Source organism: Myotis daubentonii, chromosome 6 (assembly GCF_963259705.1).
Source record: "Myotis daubentonii chromosome 6, mMyoDau2.1, whole genome shotgun sequence".
Taxonomy (NCBI): domain Eukaryota; kingdom Metazoa; phylum Chordata; class Mammalia; order Chiroptera; family Vespertilionidae; genus Myotis; species Myotis daubentonii.
The window spans coordinates 90853290-90878159 of NC_081845.1; the positions used below are offsets into that span (position 1 = coordinate 90853290).

A 24870-nucleotide genomic window follows, 5' to 3' on the forward strand; every position below is an offset into this window, starting at 1 on the left:
TATTTAAAATCATTTTTCTTGAGATAAAAAAAATGCTTCATCTTAAAAACAGAAGCTGCCTTTCTTCTGGGAAAAGATGATTTGAAAAATCAAGGTATGAGAAGCATACTGATTCCACTATCTTCCCCAAACTTCACCATGCTATAAAATAACTAACTAGAGTGAGTATTTTAATACTATTTCCCTGATGGGTACACCACAATGTCTGAAAGGAAACCAACTTAAAAATTTCAGATTCACTCTGTTCCTCTTACTGCAGATCCTCAAAATTTAGCTGTAACTTACAATGTTTCCCTTTCAAGGGTTACTAGAACTAAGCCACTTCTATTCTTAATTTCCACAGGGAATAAAAGCAGAAAAGAGATTAGAGTATAACTCCAAGCAGAAGAGCTGCAGGTTAATGCAAAAATGTTTTAATTTACCTACTATGATATAAGAATTTGCAACCCTGTTATGGAAATAACCACAAAACATTATGTCTTATTGCTACTTTCATTTTTACTATAAAGTTTAACTCACATCAGTGAGGAAGCATCTCTTCATACCTGTAATTGTAGATATGAAGAATAAGAAAAGCAGAATACATTTGTTTAACATGGCAGAGATACTCCTACAAGTTAGATAAAAACCAAACTTACCTTTTAAAGACCTAAAGTATCTGACAAATTCTAAACGTTTAACAGATACAAACTGTCAGCTTTCCCAGCCCTCTCAACTCCTTCCCACTTACCCCCTAGTTTAGACATAAATGCAAAGGTCTAAAGCTTATACTATGATTATTTTGGCGCTCAAACGGCATAATGAGTAGAAGATAAAAATTGACAAAAATTCTCCCCTTTACCAAACTCTAGCTAGGATCCTCTTGAGCCCTTTTCTCAACTAGGCCTCAACCTCGGCCTATAAAAACTACAGATTCTTAACACAAATGATTTCATCTATTCCTCTCCCCCAACAGTAGAAGTTTTAAACAAACACTAACAGTTTCTAACAGCTCAAGGCCCCATCCCTAGTTTGACTAGCCCCGCTTTAAGTGCCTGCCTAGGAAAGCTCTGGGTTGCCAAAAGAATTTAAGGTTTGTTATAACCAACATCTGAATACAGGCCCCAGAGCACCCTATCTTAGAGCACTTAATAAAAAGAGTTTACAACTGTGAATTATCCTTGACCCTTTGAGATGTATATGTATCTCCTACAATTCTGGAATTTTTGCTCAAGGACATGAAAGCCATTCCTTTAAAACAGTGGTTCTCAACCTTCCTCATGCCGCGACCCTTTAATACAGTTCCTCATGTTGTAGTGACCCCCAACCATAAAATTATTTTCATTGCTACTTCATAACTGTAATTTTGCTACTGTTATGAATCATAATATAAATATCTGATATGCAGGATGTATTTTCATTGTTACAAATTGAACATAATTAAAGCATAGTGAGTAATCACAAAAACAATATGTAATTATATATGTGTTTTCCGATGGTCTTAGGCAACCCCTGTGAAAGGGTTGTCGACCTACAAAGGGGCCGCGACCCACAGGTTGAGAACCGCTGCTTTAAAAGGTGATCATCAAGAAGGAGAGGGTCTCAGTCCCTGTCTCTGTAGAATAGAATCTTAACTTCCATGGTAGTCAGCTAAGAGGCACCGCCCCACCTTATCATTTACACCGACCAAACCCTTTGTAATTTGTCACTTCCCTGACTCTACTGAGCCAAGATAGCAAACCCTGTCTAGTCCCTCACCTTTTAAAATAACCAGTCCCTCTGCACAAATCCGAGTTCAGTTCACACAGGACTTTGTATTGTAGCAGTAAATTACTCATTAAGAGCTGTCCTTACCACTTTAACTAGTGTCCAACTTTGTTTATCTTTGACAAACATAAAGTAATAAAGAAGGAACGTTACGTTAAGTTAAACATATCTCAATTAAAAGATTAAAAGGAAAAACATATCTCAAGTAGTAAAGACTTAGTTACTTAATATAAGATCATTTAGATATAAAGTTCTTTTTTTAAAAAAAGCATGAAGGCTGCAACTTCATGAAGGGATCATAAATTCAGGGAGTCAACCAATCAACATTTGGAGCTGGAAAGAACACCTGGTAAACATCAAACCCCAACCCTTCATGTTACAAATGATGAATCTGATGCCCAAAGAGATTAAGTGACTTACCCAAGGTGATTTAAATGAGGGACTGGATTAGAAAAGGCTAATTCAGCATGAATGTCTTCCTGACTCCAATATGAAATATTCTTTCTCTTGCATTCTCATTGGTAAAGGCAACATTCACCATTAATCATTCAAGGTCAAACATGAACATATATTACCCTAGTACAATGTGAGTTTTTACAATTCCACTATACACCACAACTGTACATCGAGGACAGTTTGTTTGATGCAAGTACACATAAGATTTCATTTCATTCGGGGAGGCTATTTCAATAGTCCTAGGGAAATATATGAAGCACCTTGGTGAAGAGAAATTGCTTTCACACACAAACAAAGAAACAAATCCCCATGCATAAACCCAAAGGAGGGCCAAATGATGTCTTAGGAACAACCAAAAGAAGAAAAATAAAAGTAAATAAAAAATCCTTTTCTGCACTTACCAGCAAAGCATTTGGAACAGAGGTTCATAGTCTTGCTGGACCTGAGGCAAAAAAGAAAAAGGAAAAAAAAGAAAGAGGAGCTAAAAATTCAGTATCATTGGCTAGGCAACCACACTAATAAACTAATAATAAATCCCCAACCAGCCACACCACCCCCACAACAAAACACAATACTTTTTGTTTGTGAGTTATCCAATGCATCATTTTTTGTGATTAGCAACTTAAGATGATGACACAAGAGTCAATTTCTCCCACATAATTACCACATTCCTGCTGTTCACACTGGAGTATATATCACAAAGTTATCACTATAATGAAAACTTTGTCTGTAAAGGAGTAAAACTTCCTCACTGTATACACATTCATTTATCTCTACAGCATTACTTGAACTTTTCTCTTGTCTTTTTTCCCCCTCATTCCACTCCTATTTCAAGATCCTGGTCACATTATGACCTTGCTGTTTAAAATTCTTTCTTCAGATGTTCCCAATAAAATTATTTTTCATGTCCTTTCCTCGTTAATAATAGCTACTAGTCTCGGAAAAATAACTTGGGTGGGCACTTGACATGCATTATCGTAATCTTCCTAACATCCTTGAGATGGGTTTTATCATGTTGCTTTGCTTCTAAATGCATTTTTTAAAAATCACATTAACATTTGTAGAACCATGAAACATCATGCAATTGGCTACAAGGAATGACTAATTTAATGAGAAAATGTTCCCACCACCTCCTACAAGGGGTCTTAAATTCAGAGGTCTTAGGAAATCAAGGCCATACAGTCACATGCCCACGTGAAAGATGAGCAGCTTGCCCAAGGTCACACAGTTGGAGAAGTACAGAGGAAGTATGTGACCTCGGTACTGAGCCAACTCCAAAGGCCATCCTGCGATCCTCTGTTCACAGCACAGCACAGTATGTGGCATCACACAGCAGCCCAGGCACAACACGGTGGGCAATCTAATCTAATAACAGAGGAATATGTAAATTTGTCCATTACAGCATCATGTCACGACCAGATCAGCAGTTTGCATCCCCGCACTCTGCTCAGGCAGCTGCAAGGCCCAGGGTAGGATAGGATACGACAGGAGAGGGAGAGGAAGGCAGGCCTACATGCAGACAGGCTGAGAGGTGAAACAGAAATACAGAAAGGGAACAAGAAAAAGATGCAGGAATGGAAAAGGGAAGGAAACGCGGTTGGAGCAGGTGCGCCCCTTGGGCGGGGCGCAGGCAGCACGGAGTGGGGAGCCCCATCCAGAAGCGGGAGGAGGCTGGGGGACAGCTGAGGCCTTCTGGGCAGAGGCGCTCCTGCTTCCTGGCAGCAGCGCCCAGGGCCGCGCGGGCCTCAGCCACCCTCACTGGGCCAGATGTCCTAGACAGGGAATAGGAGCAGGACAACAACAGGGAGGCAGGGGAAGGGGGGGGGGGGGGGCAGCGAACACCCGGCCGGGGCTGAGCTCTGGGCTGGGGGTTAACGGCCTCCCCCAGCAGAAGCTTTAAGAAGGGAAGGAGGGAGGGAAGAACTTTATAAAGGAGTCAGTAGAGAGCAGAGTTAAAGAAGGAAAGAGGCTGTGTGAGTGAACTGCAGGAACTATAATGAAAATCAAGTATAGTTGTGTATTGGGGACAGATTTTAAAAGTTGGAGTCAGAAAAGAAAAAAGATAAATAATAGTGAATAATTAGGCAGGTAGATAGATATTGAAACAGTGGAAGTAAGTAGAGAAGAATGTATGGGAAAGGTAGGATGAGAGAGAAAGAGGGAGGGAAGAAAAGTTTTAAAGGGGAGCCGGTACTACTTAAAAGGAGAATGGGAAGAAGGAATAAATGGGGGGAGGAAGCAAAGCAGGTCCAAGGAAAGAAGTAAAGAAAAAAAAATAAGGTGGGAAGGAAGGGAAAGGGGAGGGAGGGCAGGGGTAAAGATAAAGAAAAGAAGGAATTTGGGGGGAGGAAGAGAGGGTAGGAGAAAGATGAGAAGAAGAAGGATGGAACAGAAGTAGGAAATAACGAGGAAAGAAAAGTTTATAAATGATGAGTCAGTAGGAAAAAGTGTTACATAAAGGGGAGAGAGAAAATGTGTGACAGGGAGAAGCCAATAAGAAAGTCAAATACAATTGTGTGTGAAGGGGATAAGATGGGGAAAAAAAGTTAATAGGGACGACCAGGCCAGCAAGTGAGGGCAGTTAGGGGGATCAGGCAGCAGGGCAGTTAGGGGATCAGGCTGGCACGGGAGGGCAGTAGGGGGGATCAGGCAAGCAGGCAAAATGGTTAGGGCAGGCAGGCAGGTGAGTGGTTAGGAGCCTGAGGTCCTGGATTGCAAGAGGGATGTCCAACTGCCAGTTTAAGCCTAATCCCTGGGCTTCCAGATTAGAGAGGGTGCAAGTGGGGCTGAGGGACCACCCCCTCCTGTGCATGAATTTCATGAACCAGGCCTCTACTCAATAATAAGTTGCCTGTTAAGTTATTCTCATTGCTATTTCCCTTCCTGAATCTTTCTCAAGTACTAGACTCATTCCAACAGCTTTCTTCCAAAAGACTCCTGGAATACTCTTGAATAATCTGACCTATTTACAGCCTCATTCCTCAGCAACTCCCTTCCCCATATTTTAGTCTTTGCCCAGAGCCACTCCTCCACATGGATTAAACCAACTTTCTTCTGCCTCCTTAGTAAATTTTATAATGAAAGCCTTCCTCAGGAAGTATTCCCTGATGACTATGATTGTATGCCAATGTAATGGAGCCAAAGACCTAATGGTTAGTAACTGTCATAAGGTGACAAAATTTGGGGGGGGGGGGGACCGACCAAGAAGGGATGGTCATTATTTCTCTTTCCCAAAGGAGATGCTATGTTAACAGGTGGATTTTTCTGTAAGACTCTACTTAATATAAAGACAACAAAGGTAGTAAGGAAATTTAAGCATCAATAATTGCATACAAAATGAAAATATGGAAGATGTATTAATCATGGAATCTAACATTTTTTATATGCCTACTATGTGGTAAGCATGATACTAGATGCCTTCAACCCCATTTCACCAAACGAGAAAACAGAGGCTCCAAGAGGGTATATAACTTGCCAAAGGTTACAAAACATGTTAGGTGATGAACCTCGTCTGCTGAACTCTAAAGCCTGTGTTGTTTTCACCATGTCATGCTCCAATACAGAGGAGAGGGGTAATCTGGAAGAACGGTCCCACAACTAAAGATTTAATCTATGGTAATTAGGTCAGCTCTCTTCATATGGTGAAAGTGCAATGCCTCCCCTCCAAAAACATATACCAGCAGGAGGGCAGGCATTGTACCAGTTCCATCTCATAGAAGATCTGAGGATAAAGGAATCCCTTGGTTACTAGAACTCCCCCCAGGGAAGCAGGCCTCTTCCAGATGTGTTGCCATCTCTCATCCATGCAGTGCCACTAGAGCCAGAGGCAACTTATTTCTCACCTCTGCTGCTCTGCAGTGTCCAACAGAAATCATGAAAAGTCTACAGAAAACAACTGAGGGCAGCTCAACACCAATTGTGCTAGTTTTAACATCTGTGTAAGCTGGTAAGAAAAAACTGGCAAATAGCATTTTTCTCTGCATCCCTTTACCTCTCTTCAGATACTTTATGTTATTTAAAATACCCATTATACCAATATATTACCTAAATGACATACATTCTACTTTCTGCTTAGAAATTTTTCAGCAATATGGTTATCAGATTACAAATGAAATTACACAGCTACTGATATTATTAATCAAAACAGATGTCTGAAATCTGAAATAAACCAAATTTTGTCTATAGAAATAATGGCCATTGGTAATGCCAACTTGGATCCTGCAGGTCAACACTAATGAACTAAAAAAAAAAGCAGGCAGAGGCTTCTGGAAATTCTGCTCCTTTCTCATGTTCAGCATGTAAAACTTGAAGCTAGCCATAGGCATACAACTACAGACTGTCCATGGAAAAAAAGTGTGATCAACGTGCACAGTCTTGGGACAGACAACAGAGTTCTCTATGTGGCAGCAACCATGAAAGGAGAAGAGGATTTTCCTATGCCCCACTGCTGAAAAGAAATTGCTCTTATTGAGATCTACAATGGCTACCAAGTTTCTAAAACCAAGGTTTAGTTTAGTAGGTTGAATAATGACCACACAAAGATGTCAAATCCTAATCCCTAGAATTTACCTTATTTGGAAAAAAAGGTCTTTGAGGGTAAGTATTTTAAGTTTACCCTGTATTATCCAGGTGGGCCTCAATGACATTACTAATGTTTTTGTGACAGGGAACGAGGAGTTTGGAGAGACACACAGAAAAGCCACTCAGTGAAGATAGAGGTACAGACTAGAGAAATATGGTCACAAACACAGGAATGATAAGGTTAGCTACCACTCAAGAGGTAAAGAATGGATTCTTCCCTAACTCCTAGAGCAGCAGTTCTCAACCTGTGGGTCATGACCCCTTTGGGGGTCGAACGATCCTTTCACAGGGGTCGCCTAAGACCATCCGAAAACACATATATAATTAAATATTGTTTTTGTGATTAATCACTATGCTTTAATTATGTTCAATTTGTAACAATGAAAATACATCCTGCATTACGATTCATAACAGTAGCAAAATTACAGTTATGAAGTAGCAACGAAAATAATTTTATGGTTGGGGGTCACCACAACATGAGGAACTGTATTAAAGGGTCACAGCATTGTAATGGAAGGTTGAGAACCACTGTCCTAGAGGGAGTCAGTCCTGCCAGATTTGGGGCTTGTAGCCTCTAGACCAGTGATGGCGAACCTATGACACGCGTGTCAGAGGTGACACGCGAACTCATTTTGGGTGACATGCATCGACAGAGACAAAAAATTGCATAATTCAAATATTTGTCTCTCACAACGGCTAGAGTTGGGCATCACTTTAGTAATATTATTACTCACGTTACTCATGATCAATAATGCAATTCTAAAACCAGATGTAAACATGTACATCGGTGTTGCGTAGCAAAGATACATAGTGAAAACATCCAAGATACATTGTTCCAATATTGACATTAATATAAAAAGGTTAAGAATTGCACTATAAAGAGATTAATCTTTACTCATGACATTTTATTTTTACTCGAGTGACAAAATGCCCGATTCTGGAAACAGCCTCCTTATTGTCAACATGTGCCCAGGTAAGCTTCCCATGCATTCAGGTGCATTCGGCAAATGGACGCACTTGATCGCCATGTTCGTTAGGAGACAGGAGTGGGAGGGTTAGAAGAAAAAGATATACAGTGCAACAATGCTCGACGAGACATTCTGCGTGTAGGATAATTGATTACAGCACCATATATTTGTTGGTTATAAATACTATCTTTGAATTGTTTTGCACCAGGAGTCAGTGCAACAACACTGCAAAAAGTTAATAGGTAAGAAACCTATCAACCTTTTATAAAAAAAGGCGCCATGATTTATATTTATTTATTTTTGCAGCCTTGTGATGGAGAATCAAAAAAATAAAAAAGCAAGATTGAATGATAAAGGAAGTGGAAGTAGCAGTAGGCGACCCTTTCAAGACATATGGACCGAGATGTACGGGATTGTCAACAGAAACAACAGATCATTGTGCATACTGTGTAATGAAACGGTAGTAAGCAGAACGTGGAATGTAGAGAGACATTTTGAAACTAATCATTGTCAGCTCTTGAAAAAAAGTATCCATGAAAGGAAGGAATACATTTCTAGGCAGCTACACCTCTATAAAAGTCAATCAAATTCCATCATTAAATTTGTAAGATGCTCTACAAATTTAACTGTAGAGCATCTTACAAATTGTATTGCTCACTCCATAGCTCAGCATGGAAAAGCCCTGTATTGCTCACTCCATAGCTCAGCATGGAAAAGCCCTCAGTGACAGAGAATTTATTAAGGAAACATTTCTAAGATGTGCACCAGCTCTATTTCACAATATGAAAAATAAAGATGATATTATTAAAAGAATTTCTGAGTTACCACTCAGTAGAAATACTATCAAAGACAGAATAATAGATCTTAACAAAAACGTACAACATCAATTAAAAAAAGACTTAAATAGTTGTAAATATTTTTCGATTTCTCTTGATGAAACTACTGATGTCACATCAAATGCTCAGTTGGCCATTATTGCTAGATATTCTGATGGTCTCACAATGAGAGAATAGTTGATAAAGTTAGAATCAGTGCCAATAAGTACATCAGGAAACGAAATATTCAGTGACCTAAACACTGATATCTCTAAAATTGTGTCAGTCAAGACAGATGGGGCAAAAATGTGGGAAAAAATGTGGGATTCCTGAAATTGTTTATGGAAGCTATTAGACATCCACTTGTACCTTTTCATTGCATTATCCATCAGGAGGTGTTGTGTGCCAAATCGGGATTCTCAGAATTGAATGATTTAATGTCGGTTGTAACAAAAATTGTGAATTTTATAGCTTCTCGACCCCTTCACAAGCGAGAATTTTCTGCACTTTTACAGGAAGTTGATTCAACCTACAGTGGACTACTGATGTTCAATAATGTGAGATGGCTGAGTCGAGGTAAAGTACCTGAGCGATTTGTGGAGTGCTTTGAAGAAATTATGGTATTTATTGAGAATAAGGATCTGGCAAACTTTCCTCAGATCAATGATCATAAGTGGGTCAGCAATCTTTTTTACAGATTTCTCTGTTCATATGAATGAACTGAACTTAAAATTACAAGGTTTTGGCAAAAGTATTGACGTTATGTTTGGATACATCAAATTTTTTAAAAGTAAACTTAAAAATTTCAAGCGAGATAATGAAACACTTACAAGTATTTTCCTCGGAAAAAAAGTATTTCGAGAAGGCCACTACACCGAGTGTAATGGAGTCCATACTTATGTGCCAGAATATAGTAAACTCATTATTTGAACAGTTCAACAAAAGATTCGACCAATTTAGAAGCCTAGAACAGACCATTAAAATAATTAAGTATCCGGATGTAGTTGTTTACAGTACTTTGGAATTAAAGGATTTCCAATGGATGCAAATTGACGATTTAGAGATGCAACTTGCAGGTTTTCAAGGTAGCATTTGGACTCGTGTTTGTCGACTTAAGGTCGAAACTTGAAAATCTGGAACGAAATCGTTTGAATAATGAAGAAGAGTGCAACTACGAACAAGAAATTTTGAGTGCTTGGAACAGAGTACCTGACACTTTTAGCGACATAAAAAATCTAGCGATGGCTTTGCTAACCATTTTTTCATCAACATATTTTTGTGAGACTTTGTTCTCAGCATTAAATAATATTAAAACGAACAAAAGAAACCGCTAACAGATGAAGTTAGTGGCGCTTGCTTGGCCTTGAAGTGCACCAAGTATGAACCTGCAATCGAAGAATTAGCAGACAAACTTCAGCACCAAAAAAGTCACTAATTTCTAGTTTTCATACCATTTGATTATCATTGTTTTTATTATTATTTTTTCCTAGATGTACAATTGTTTTTCTGTTTTTGTTCATTTTATACATATTTTTTGGTTGATTTTTCTTTGTTAAATGGCATTTAAATATATAAAATAAATATCAAAAATATAAATCTTTTTACTATGGTTGCAAATATAAAAAAAATATATATGAATATTTCTATATGTGACACAGCACCAGAGTTAAGTTAGGGTTTTTCAAAATTTTGACACACCGAGCTCAAAAGGTTTGCCATCACTGCTCTAGACCTTTAAGAGAATAAATTTCTGTTGCTTAAGCCATCAAATCTGTGATAATTTGTTACAGCACCTTCAGCAGCATTCAACCAGATTCTTCTTGAAACTCTACTTCTGCCTTCTTGTCACTCAGATCCTGGATCAAATATGCCTCTACCCTCTAGTTTTCCTCCCACCTAACTGCTCTCCATTAGCCACCTTTGCTGACTCCTCCTCCACTGTCAAGACTTTATCTGGAGGTCCAAGGACTCAGTCCTCATTATCTCTACTTCTTGCTTAGTGATCCCATGACTTGAAATAACATATATATTAAAGATTCACAAATGTTCACCCTCATCACCTTGCTCCAAACTTATATATATATCTACCTGCCTATTCAATACTTCAAATTCAACATTTCAAACTAGAACTCTCAATACCCCCAAAATGTGCATGACTCATTTTGTCCACCTTTGTAAATGGCAATACCCTCTTCCCTGCCACTCAAGTCAAATTTTAATTCCCATCCTTCCAGCAGTCTCTCAGTCATACACAATACTCAGCAAGATCCATTAGTTCTTTTTCCAAACAAACCTCAATATCTACTTCTCTCCTTTGCCAATGCCTCTACTCTGGCCACCATTAACTTTCATTGGATCTATGTAATGACTTTTTACTGGTCTCCGCATTACCATTTTTGACCTTTCACAATTTTACACACAGCAGTCAGAGTAATCTTTTAAAAACAAGATCATGCTATTTTCTTACTTAATGCCATTCAACAATTTCCTATTGCATTTAGTATAACATTCAAACTTTCTACCAAAGCCTTGAAGTCTCCTGATGATCTGGTTCTATCTCCCCTCTTCATTTCTTACCATTTTGCTCCTCTCAATACCACATTCTAACCACACTGGCCTTTTTCTCAGTTCTAAAATGTGTTGTAGAGCTCTTGCCAATGTTGTTCCCTCTATCCTGAAATCACTGTATTACTGGCTCTTTCTTGTCACTCAGGTCCTGATTCAAACCTCCTTAGTAGGCTTTACCTGACCACCCAATTTAAATCAGTCCCTCTTCCTGTTTTCTTTGCATCATTCTTTCATATCTCACCACTGACCTGTTTGCTTGTTGAATATCTTTCACCATGGGAAGTTAAGTGTCATTATATCTTTCATCACTAGACGTTAAGTGTCATAAGCGTAAAGACCCTCTTGGTCACTTGATACTTAATAGGTACCCCAAAAATATTTGTTAAATGAAGAAATGAATCCTGTCTTGAAGGCATGAACCATGAAAAATCTAAGTAGATTTGGAAAATGTATTTTGTAAAGGTCATTCAAACACTACCAAGATGACAGAGCAGCTGTTAGTCTGTCATCTCTCAGGCGCTCTGTCACACTGTATTAGCTACAACTGGTAGATAATGCCACCCTGTGTACCTGGCCATGATTTGTCACTCAGGAGATAACAGGTGGCAGGCACTTTTAGAAGTTTCTTTCCAATTAAATAAAGTTGGGGGGAAAAACACCATAAATTTTTTTCTTCTTTCAATAAATAATGTTTAATATTTTCTGGGTTTAAATATATGCCCCTTTCACATAATTTAGAAAAAGAATAGAAGCATTTTAAGCAAAAACTAAAGATCATTAATAATCCCACCCCCAAAAAAGAACTGTTAACGTTCTGAAAGAATTCTTCCCTTACGTACAGATATACAAAATTAAGAATTTATATATTTAACAGTACTGGTAAAATTGTGTGGGATATTCACAGGTGTGCATTTTATTATACTTTGACACATTTTTCATATATGGCATATTTGACAGAAACATATAAAGTTTTCACTTTATATTTACACTTAATATTTCTCATGTCACTAAACATTCTTCAAAAACATTTATATTGCTCCATACAGTTTAGTATACAGGGTGGAGGCAAAAGTAGGTTTACAGTTGTTAGTATGGAAAATAAGAATAAACTGTTTCACATCAACTGTAAACCTACTTGTGCCCCAACCTGTATACAAATATTATAATTTATTTAGTCACATTCTTACTGTTGGATGTTTAACTTTTCCCCAGATTTCTTATATTATAAAAATTGCTTACTACACATTTGTGGACATAAATATTTGATCATAAATATTTTAATAAGTTCTGCCCAGCTAGTGTGGCTCAGTGGTTGAGCATCACTAGTCGGATTCCATGTCAGGGCACATGCCAAGGTTGCAGGCTCAATTCCTAGTACGGGGTGTGGAGTAAGTAGCAGATCTATGTTTCTCTCTCATCGATGTTTCTCTCTATTCCTCCCTTTCCCTTCCTCTCCTTCTAAAACCAATAAAAACATTCTTTTAAAAACTGATTCTGAGGAGAATTACTAAATAAAAAGGTATAATTCTGGTATTTCCTAATTACGTCCCAGATAAATTTTACCAATTTATACTCTCCCTCATCAAAAGCATTTCAAAATACTTTTTCAATACACTCTCACCAACATGGGTATTATTACTTTCAAATTTTTGCTTGATGGGAGAAATGGTTATCTTGCTTTAATTATATTTTCTTCTGAAATAAAATTTTTTTTCCAGTGTTGAAGAATATTAATTTTAATATACTTTTATTGATATCAGATAGGAAGGGAGAGGGAGAGATAGAAACATTATTGATGAGAGAGAATCAATGATCAGCCGCCTCCTGCATGCCCCACACTGAGGGATGGAGCCCACAACCCAAGCATGTGCCCTGACCAGGAATCGAACCATGACTTCCTGGTTCATAGGTCAACGCTCAACCACTGAGCCAGCTGGTGGGGCAAAATATATTAATTTTTAAATAAATTAACCTTTCAGCTAATTCATCTTGGAAATTGAAATAACACTCCTAATTTCTGAAAATTCTAGAAACATTTTATTTGTAATATTTTTCTGACATCCATACACCACTATCTCTCACCACCCAGGAAAACACATGCATGCCAGCTCCCTCCCAATATTTTAGTATAAATGTGGTAATAAAAAACACTATATCAATGTTTCTCAACACTTTTTTTTAATCCAAGACAAAGGAAGAAACTAAGACATACAAAATAATAAACAGCCAAAAGGACAAACAAACATACCAGTGCCTGACTATATCAAACCCTTCCAAGTCTTACGTTCCCTAAATTTCTCTAGGTTAGGCATGGAACATAAAACTAAAAAAAAAATCTATGGCCACAAAGGGATTTCCTTTTTTTTTTTTTAATATGTATTTCTTTATTGATTTCAGAGAGGAAGGGAGAGGGAGGAAGAGATAGGAACATCAATGATGAGAATCATCGATTGGCTGCCTTCAAACCCGCAACCCGAGCATGTGCCCTTGGCTGGAATCGAACCCGGGACCCTTCAGTCCGCAGACCGACTTCCACTGAGCCAAACCGGCCAGGGCAGGATTTCCTTCTTAATGAAGAAAATCAATCAGTAAAAACTAGTCACATTTCCTAATTCAGTCATTTTTAATAATTCAGAGAGGAAAGGCTAGTGAAGGAAGATAAGGAAAAGGGGAAAAAAAAGAAAAAAAGAAAACACCACCTCCTCTATAAAATCATTCCAGTTGCCTTAGAGGTAAGACTAGACAATTAAAGACTAGTAACAATTTATGTCACATCATACACTTAGACCCAGAAAGTCTAACTTCCTACAACCGCTAGGATGCAGCAAACAGCTCTACTAAATCAGTCTTTTCTCACCCCAAGCAACAAGAAAAGGGCCAGTTCAAACAGATGACATCCTAGCTGGCAATGACAAAGGAGGCTTTCCAACAGTGCATCTAGCCTGTCTGAACTGTTACACATCACTCTAAATCACTCACATGATGTCTGCAAAGTTTTCTTTTTAAGGAAATATTACCAAAGAAAAAGATGGAGTTCTTAGTAACTGAGATTAGTTTCTACAATGTAACAATATTGATCATGTTACTTTAAAAACTAATTTCGAATGTAATATTCTAAATGCCAAGTGAGGTATTGTAATGAGCAGTGTCTTAATATTTTATACACAAATTCAGACAGCCAGTTGGCCTGGAGGTCAAATCCCCCTAGTATTAACTACAAGTCAAGGCTTAACTGCAACAAGACTGTGCACAAAGACCACTAGGGGGTGCACCAAGAAAGCATAAAAAATGCGGAGACAAAGAAGCAGGACAAAACTGTCAATGGAGAATATTGAGTTCAGAACCACACTTTTAAGGTCTCTCAAGAACTGTCTAGAAGCCACCGATAAAGTTATTGAGATCCTCAAGAAATCTAATGAGACCCTCGATGTTATGATAAAGAACCAACTAGAAATTAAGCATACACGGACTGAAATAACGAATATTATACAGACACCCAACAGCAGACCAGAGGAGCGCAAGAATCAAGGCAAAGATTTGAAATGCGAAGAAGCAAAAAACACCCAACTGGAAAAGCAAAATGAAAAAAGAATCCGAAAATACGAAGATAGTGTAAGGAGCCTCTGGGACAGCTTCAAGCGTACCAACATCAGAATTATAGGGGTGCCAGAAGATGAGAGAGACCAAGATATTGAAAACCTATTTGAAGAAATAATAACAGAAAACTTCCCCTTCCTGGTGAAAGAAATAGACTTACAAGTCCAGGAAGCGCAGAGAACCCCAAACAAAAGGAATCCAAAGAAGACCACACCAAGACACATCATAATTAAAATGCCAAGAGCAAAAGACAAAGAGAGAATCTTAAAAGCAGCAAAAGAAGGAAACTCAGTTACCTACAAGGGAATACCCATAGGACTCTCAGCTGATTTCTCAACAGAAACTTTGCAGGCCAGAAGGGAGTGGCAAGAAATATTCAAAGTGATGAATAGCAAGAACCTACAACCTAGATTACTTTACCCAGCAAAGCTATCATTCAGAATTGAAGATCAGATAAAGAGCTTCACAGATAAGGAAAAGCTAAAGGAGTTCATCACCACCAAACCAGTATTATATGAAATGCTGAAAGGTATCCTTTAAGAAGAGGAAGAAGAAGAAAAAGATAAAGATACTAAGTATGAACAACAAATATGCATCTATCAACAAGTGAATCTAAGAATCAAGTGAATAAATAATCTGATGAACAGAATGAACTGGTGATTATAATAGAATCAGGGACATAGAAAGGGAATGGACTCACTATTCTTGGTGGGGAAAGGGGTGTGGGAGATGCGGGAAGAGACTGGACAAAAATTGTGCACCTAGGGATGAGGACAGGGGGGGGGGGGGTAAGGGCAGAGGGTGGGGTGGGAACTGGGTGGAGGGGAGCTATGGGGAGAAAAAAAGAGGAACAAATGTAATAATCTGAACAATAAAGATTTACTAAAATAATAAAAAAAAATCAACAACAACAACAAAAAATATTTTATACACAAATTCAAAGACAGTAAGGACATAGCATATGTCTCTTCTTTTATGTGTTTTAAATCCCTGCACTTGCCCTGGTTGGTGGGGCTCAGTGGATGGAGAGTCGGCTCATGCACTGAAGGGTCTCGGGTTTGATTCCTGGTCAAGGGTACGTACTTGAGTTGCCGGTTCGATCCCTGGCCCAGGTCAGGGAGTGTGCAGGAGGCCACCAATCAATATGTCTTCTCTCACATCAATGTTTCTCTTCCTCTCTCTGTCCCTCCCTCTCTCCCTTCCATCCTCGCTTAAAAAAAAAATAAAAAATCAATGGAAAAAATATCCTCGGATAAAGATTAACAAAACAAAACAAAATCCCTGCACTAAAAAGGATATATAGATATAAAACAATAGTTACCACCTGTGGCCTATAAACATTACTTAAAAAAAAAAAAAAGGCTTAATCCAGCACTAAATATTAAAATATGATGAGGCATGGCCATTGATAAACTAGTAAAAAGGAGAATAAAAATTAAAGCAGGAGGAGAAAAATACAAGTCAACTAAATAAAAGTGCCAAATAATTTTCCCACACAAGAGAAACTTGGTGACACTATCAACTCTAACACCACAATGTATATACAGTGGCTGCAGCCATCTGACCATATATGCCCCAAAATTATTCTTCAAAAAGAAGTTATTACTTTACAATTAAATCATTACTTTTCAGTTAAGCACCAATAATTTTATACTAAATACCAAGGGAGAGAGGGAGGGAAGGAAAGGGAAAGAGGGAAGAGGAGAGAGGAGGGGAGAGGGAAAGGAAGAGGAAAGTGTAACGAGGGAGAGAATGGGGGGGAAGGGAAGACAGAAAGCCGACCTTCCCAAAAACCTGAAAGTAAAAAAATTCAGATGTGCAGTCATGCCCAGGGGAATGACAAAAGTGGGGGATTTCAAAAGAGGAAGACCTTGTTTGTGAAATCAAACTCCCAGGTGCATCAATCCATTCAGAATCTGTGAAAGGGGAGAAACAGTGAAGTTCTTCTTATCACTGGGAAAAAACACTGAAGTCTGTAAGGATGTCAGACAACACTAGTGTTGGATGCTTTATCAAGGTTTTTACACTAAGCAAGTTTTTAAAGTGAGTAAAATATAGTTTTAAATGCAGATTTCAGACATTTATGAAGTGTGATCTCATGATTACAATAGTAGCTGCCATTGCAAAAGGCCTTTATTTAAAGATCGTTTAAAAAGCAATGCAATAAAAGCCTTGGGATGTTAGGAACATCACAAATAACATTAAAATGATGATAACCCCCCTAATGTTACATGAATAGATTCTGTGGCTCTGAATAAAATTTCCAGTGAGAGCGACAGTCACAGATTTCTAAAGTACTCTATCTCAAACAATTTACAAGGAAGTATATAACTAAGTAACTGTAAATATGAAGATGTGGAGAGTTCGAAAAAATCTGTTTCATAAGAAGAGTTATTTTACTTTATGTGGAACCTAAAAAAAAACAAAAATGAATAAACAAAACACAAATAGATGCACAGATACAGAGAACAAGGTGATGTCTGTCAAAGGGGAAAAGGTTTGGGGATGGGAAAATCTAAATTTAAAAAGAGATAAGGCCTTGTTCATCTAGTTTTGAGGATGAGTTCATATTCACAGTAATAATGGCGTGTCAATATTTATCCCCACTTAGAGAACCATCAGCACACACCCAAAAATTATATTAATTTTATATAACCTATGATCTTAAATATGCATGTGCAGTTACACTGGGGTAAACTAAATGAAAATATATGTGATCTCTCTGTTCTACATTTTACAAATGCATATAAATCTACAGTTTTATAAAAATAAAACTGAAAATAAAAATTTAAATTAAAAAATTTAAACATGTGCAATTAGTATTTTAATTAGAAATTTAACTATTTCATTTATACACCTATAAGTTTCTCTATTCAAGTGGATCAAAACATTTCTTTTTTCTTATTGAGAAAAGGGAGGATTGCCTTATATCTGGATCTCTTCATTTGCAAATACATATGATATTTTAAAAAATTCAAATTCTACTGCTGTAAAACTAATGCTCAGGAAAATTCACTTTGTAAAGAAAATGGCAGAAAAAAAGACTAAGTTTACTGCTGCCCAGTTACCTGAAGAAATTGTATTCAAGTTGACTATTAAATTTATCACCTATTCCCACCCACTTTACAAAAAGTGTTTTAAAATTCTACATCAATGGAGGGCACTTTCTGGAGTAAAAAAAAATGTTCTATGTCTGGGTGCTGATTACAGAGATGTATATATTCATTATGCATTTTATTAAATATAAATTATAGTTCCATAAAGGAAGTAAATTTTTATAATTCTATACTACACCAGGCACTACTGCTGGTAGTGCCTTCATGCTGCTATGAAAACAATACACAAAAAACTTTCCAACCATTTGTTATGGGAGCATTCACCCAGAATTACCAACTGAAGGCTAGGTGAAGACGAGATTGTTAACAAGGAAGGGCTAACGCCCACCCATGCACAAGTTCTCTAGTATTGTAAATTTGTGTTGTAAATTTCTGTGCCCACCTCAAGGCACCGGGCCTCTAGTATTTTAATACTCCCAAACAAGGCCTTCCAAGGATAATACATAAATTAATTTTATGATCAAAACACTGCCTTCGACAAGATGACAATCCAACTGAAAAGTGGGCAAAGGATTTGAACAGACATTTGTCTCAAGAAGATATACAAATAGCCAATAAGCACACTGACCACTGAAAAGATGCCTAATGTCATCACTTGTCAGCAATATGCAAATCAAAATCATAATAAGCTACCCTTCACACTTAATAGGATGGCTATCTTTTTTTTTTTTTTTTTAAGTGTTGGCCACGATGTGAAGAAACTGTAACCTTCATAAATTGCTTGGTGGAATGTAAGGTTTGGCAGCCGTGAAAAATTTTAACTGTTCCCCAATAATTTAAATATAGACATACCATATGAACCAGAAATTGTATTCATAGGTATATACCCAAAACAACTAAAAACAAGTTTTCAAACAAAAACTTGTTCATGCATGTTTATGACAGCACTATTCACAATCTCCAAAGGTGGAAAGAACTCAAATGTTCATCAGCTGATAAATGGATAAACAAATTATGGTGTATATCCATACAATTAACTATCATGCAGCCATTAAAAGAAATGAAGTAGTAATATGTGCTAGAATACAGATGAACCATAAAAACATACAAAATGAAAAAAGCCAGACACAAAAAGCCACAAGTTGTGTGATTCCATTCATACAAAGTATACAAAATAGCCCAAATCTCCAGAGAGGGAAAACAGATCAGTGGTTGCCAGGGGCTGGTGAGGAAGGAAGAAGGAGGGACTGACTACTTACCATTAAGGTTTCCTTTGGGGGTGATGAAAGTGTTCTGGAACTAGATGGTGGTAGTTGATGGTTGCACAACATTGTAAATGTACTAAATGTCAGTGAGATGTACACTTTAAAATGGTTAAAATGGTGAATTTTGTTATATGTATTTTATCATATTTTTTTTAAACTCTGTGGTTAATACAGCATATTTAAATTGAATTGAATTATTATAATTTTTCTACTTCTTTTGGCTTTTATGTATATCATGGATCATAATAGATATGCCATAAAATCTAACATGTAATGAGTATTTACTATATTAAGACACATGCTAGACATTTTTTTTTTGTATTTTAAACTTTAAAAACCTGTAAGTTAGTAGGAAGGTAAGTAGGTATTATTATCCCCATTTTATGTATAAGAAACCAAGGCCCAGGCAACAACTAATGAGAGGTAGAGCTGGAATGAAACCCTAACACTTACAAAATTAACTCAAAGGAATAAACTAAATAATTTGTAAGACTCCATCCAGTAATACAATTCTATGATTATGCCATAAGGAAAAAAAAACACCAGAAAATAATATCCTTCCCCAAACTGTCCTAATAGTAGCTTTCTGGCAAAATATATGGACAGAAAGTCAACACTAGTCCTAAAAGACCTTCAGTATGATATATGCTAGCATTACTTTCCTTCCACCGGGATAAGATCAAGACACTAATTATTGTGCTGGTTATTGTTTCCAGAGAACCCAAAAGGTCCAAGGTAATTGTCAACACTCATTTCAAAGTAAATCATGAAGATGGGGTGGAGGCACTGGCAAGGAAAGAAAATATCTTAAAAATACAGATTCCCAGTCTCCACTCCAGACCTAGTGAATTGAAATCTCCGGGCTAATGACCAAGCATCCTTATGTTTTCTTAAAAAGCCCAGGTAGGCAACCATGTTTGGGAATTGCCTGAGTCAAGTGAAAGAAAAAGAGAAACTTCTTTTAGTCAAACAGAATAGGTAAGCCTGGACCTATTAAAACTGATACTAGAGTACAGGAGTATCAGACTGAATTATAATCTTGTTATGATGTCAGATCTATTTACTTAGATTTCATAAGGCATGATTCTACCCAAAATACACTTGAATCTTTGCTTTAATTTGTGATACGCAATATGTCAAATTGTACCAAAATGCTTTTATGAAATCTTTTATTAATGAATTCTAACTGTGCATGTATATTTATTATTTATATCATGAATGTACTAGAGGCCCGATGCATGAAATTTGTGCAAGGGGCTTGGCCCTCGCAGCCCTGGCCAGCCCTCACAGCCTCGGCTAGCCCTCGCTGCCCCTCGCTGCCCCTCACAGCCTCGGCCGGCCCTCGCAGGCCTGGCTTCGTCCAGAAGGTCATCCGGACGGTCATTCTGCTGTTTGATCTAACTAGCATATTAGCTCTTTATTATATAGGATGTGTGTGTGAGACACACATTATATTAGTAATCTTATCTAATATTTAGCTTGCCTGACAATGTAGCCTCAAATAGTTTTCAAATAAACAAACACAAATAAATCCAATAAATATTTACTGGCACCCACTGTGCCAGGTACTGGGCTAGGTGGCTGCAAATATAGCCAAGAACAAGACATAGTCTCACATCACTTATTATTAACTGGGATATATCAGTCATTAAGCAGACTGCTGTGGAAATACCCACCCCTTTTCATCATTTCCCTATTTTACTTTTAGATGTGAACATTCTGCTTCATTCTTCCCTGGGGCATTATAGGATTCTCACTTTGTCATATCAACTCCTTTAAATTCCAATTTTCATTTTACATGGGGAAAATGTACATCGAAGCAGCCTCTATTACTACTTCAAAGCAACTGGAAAAATCCCAGATCTACATTTCCATTGCGCTGAGAATTTCCTATATGCCTAATAATGATACTTTATGACCTAGAAGTTCCAATGAATTGGTAGTAAGAAAACACTGATTTGCTTCAGTGGCACTGTAATTGGAATGGTGATTAAATGTATCATGTTAAATTTACTCTGGGCCTTTTCCAGTGTGGCAAATATAAAATGAGCTATCAGCATCAGCAGAGCCTAAATCACACTTTCCTTCTAAAATGATACTTCTCCTACTTGTCAAAGGTGATTGTTTGAGCTTATCCATTAATAATTAAGTGGCATAACATGGCAAACATATACACCCACATAGGCTTCTACAGGATGTACACGGACCAACATGGTGTATTGTATTTAGCAACTTGGGACAACCTTATGTATGTCAGAGCAGTGCATTTGCACCACTATAGTTAATGGTCTGTCAGGATTTCCATTATAAAGCAATTTTCAAAGGTTTATTGCTCTGCTGAAGAATTTGCTCTGAGCTGAAATTTGGCATTCCAGAAAAGCAAAAACTGTAGCCCATAAATGTTTATTCCCTTTCAAGTAGGCAAAGTAGTTTGTTTGTGTGGGTTTTTTTTTTTTTTAAGTTATTCTGACTCTTTATTTTAGAATTTCCTCCTATAGCTCTTTGGAAATATTCAAAGCCTCACACCTCACAAAGGGACCACTGTTTGGTAACAACAGCTAGCAACTTGCAAGGTAAAGGTATAGAGCACAGGTTCCAACTTATTTATGGAAAACAATTTTTTAAAGTAAGCATATTTTTGATTAAATCAATAGTAATTTTAAAACTTCTTCATCAGTTCTACCTAGTTATATTAAATTATTCATCATACTAGACTACACTGCCATTGATATTAAAATCAATGGATGACTTTTAAATTCTCAATTGTTTAACCTCCTTTTATCCTTCCCACTCAAGAACCACAGGCTACTACTAACCTAGTGTGAATTTTAATCCTAAAATCCTACTATCAACTCTCATTTACCCTGCTAGATAAAGGGAATAAGTGCTGTAGGCAATAGCTAGGTAGCAAGAAAGGTTATATACTAGATAGGAGAAGCTTTAAAGGCAATTTAGAAAATTCAGAAAATAATGATTGGGCCCTGAATGACAAAGTTCACAAAAAAACACTGTAGTGATCTAGAAGATTGGTACATTAGTGATAAACTAACTATTTTATTTAATCTCTGGGAAATGTGCAAAGATGAAATCAACTATCCCACTATTTGGTTTCTTGTTATTGAATCTATCTTGACAGCTTAAATATCTACACTTTAAATTACAAGTTTTGCAATTCTACAACTAAATATAATTCTGACACAACTATACCCAATAAATAACAGAAGAATGGTTTTCTATGCTTAAAGATTCTTAATATGTACAAAGACCCTCTAAAACTTTGTGGAGATTGGTGATCACAGCATCTTTTTAAAAATGAAAATTTTTTAGAGACGTATAAAGATACATCCTAAATTACCGCTGATATAGCTTAATATACTTTGCCAATTTTCCAACTTTCTATTACTCTGAAATAACTAACTATAATCTCTGATATTATGAATATTTTAAAATATCTATAAAACTACTTCCAGATGAGTAGAAACACAAAATAAGATTTGTAAAATGTTAAGTAAATGAAATCCAATTCACGATTATAACCATTGGAGATATGGCCATTCATCCACCAAATAAGGACTAGATGGGTCTAAAAAACATTTATATAGAAAAAAATCTGTTTTATAATTTTATTGACATTATATTCTTTTTATAACATATTCTTACTCTTTTTCCAAATTAACACCATCTTTATCTCTGACAGGCACTGACCATACTTGCCAAATTTACAACTATGAAAGGTAAAGTAAAAAAAAAAAAAGTTAGATTTACCAGGGACAAAATAAGAGAATACTCTAGATTAACCCTATACAGCACCAGCGTTATAAATTAATTGGTTTGATGCATAGAATCAAATATCAAGGTAAGAAATTGTTACAATTTTGTAAAAAGACCCAGCTAGATAGTCCCTCCAGTAGGTCCCTCCAGTAGTCAATGCAAGGACCTGTGAGTCCTTTTGGCTTTTGTAAGAGAAACCTCAAGTCAGCCTACAATGGCTGCAAATGCAGTAATGGAGAGGTAGCAACCCAGCATATGGTGCTGACCATCACACCCTCAGCCTCAATGCTTTTAATTGAAGCCTCTCTAAAAGGCTGAAATGAAGCCCACTGGATGGTTTTATGACCATGTTAGAAAGATAAACATATTCTTGTTAATGAATTACAATAATACCAAAGGGTTTTTACCAGATTTGACTATAGTTTTTCATCTCCTTTGACCCATTTGCCACTCAAAACTCCCTTACTTTATCAGGAAGTCTTTTTCCTTAATATGGTATTAGAAGGAAAATAAAAGACCAGAAGGATCTGCGGAAAGCAGGATAGCTCTCTGCCCCCACTCCACTTCTAACAACTAAATATATTCTTATAAATGTATCATGATAGAAAATTAAAAAGACATTAGTGGAGTATTAGTGAAAATATATCTCATTCCTATCCCTGTCTGTTAGACACCTAGTTCCCCCTATTAAAAGGAATCACTATTGCCACTTTCTTGTAGATCCTTCCCTGAGGCACATCCTATTTAAAATACATCCCCTTGGCCCTGCCTGCATGGCTCAGTGGTTGAGCATCAACCTATGAACCAGGAGGTCATGGTTTGATTCCCAATTAGGGCACATGCCCAGGTTGCAGGCTCAATCCCCAGTAGGGAGCCTGAAGTAGGCAGCCAATCAATGATTCTCTCTCATTACTGATGTTTCTACCTCTCCCTTTCCCTTCCTCTCTGAAATCAATAAAAAATATTTTTAAAAATATTTAAGAAAAATGCATCTCCTTAGCTTTCAAATCATAGCACTCCCTAGCCTGCCTGCACACTTTTTCTCTCTAGCACTGATCAACAATGAGGTTAGCATTATATAGCTAGTATTTACTATAATATATTTGATTACCTTACTCTTGTTCCACCCCCTCCAGCAACAAAAATAAAAGCCCATGAAGAACTCTTTTCCCTACTATATTCCTAGAGCATGGAAGTTTTAATAAACCTTTAAAAAAAGTGGTTGTTTCCCACAGGGTAAAGTAACTGTGAACTGGATAAAAAGATTCACTTTTTGCTGTACATCATTTGGAACTGATTGATTTTTCACTATGTAAATATTGTTTTTTCAAAATATAGACGGAACAATTACAAAATAAAACTGTAAAGAAATTTTACTTAAAATATGCAAAGGTAATGGGCATCTCTCATGTCTATTAGGCATAAGGATTAAAATTAAATCAATCTTATTTAAGTGGTGCTTACTTCAAGTATTAATGTATATGTACATATATAACTTAAATCCAAATATACTTCTAAATTAAAGAAAGAATATTTTTGGATAATGAAAGTATTCATGCCACCTTAGAAAAAACAATCAACACACACACACACACACACACACACACACACACACACACACAAACACACACCTCAATGACATACCACTTATCAGAATAGCTAAACTTAAAAGAATGACCACAGCAAGTTAACAAACAATTAAGGGTGAAATATCGTACACTTTTCTTCCCCTGATGTCAGGAAAAAGGCCAGGATGTACACTGTCACCACATCTACTTGACATTATACTGGAGATCCTAGCCATACAATTAAGCAAGAAAAAGCAAAATAAGATCATAAAGATTAGAAATGAAGTAAACCTATCATGCATACATGACATAAATGGATACATAGAAACATGCAAAGGAATCTAGAAACATCAAAATCAGCACGTGAATTTGAAGCTGACTATAAAGTCAATATACAAAAATTTTATTTCTACATTTGAAGCAATAAAAAAGTAAATAATGAAATTTAAAACAATAGTTTTCACCATTGCACCAAAAAA

The 24870-nt window shown here is 36.9% G+C and overlaps 1 protein-coding gene across 2 annotated transcripts in view; it reads right to left on the reverse strand.

Annotated features, from left to right (window-relative positions):
- ZFAND3 (zinc finger AN1-type containing 3) overlaps window positions 1-24870 on the reverse strand; it is a 352681-nt gene that overhangs the window by 252384 nt on the left and 75427 nt on the right. For both annotated transcript variants that reach the window (XM_059701802.1, XM_059701801.1), the window contains exon 2: window positions 2604-2644. In XM_059701802.1, the coding sequence (XP_059557785.1) occupies window positions 2604-2644 (41 nt within the window). The remainder of the gene's footprint in view (window positions 1-2603; window positions 2645-24870) is intronic.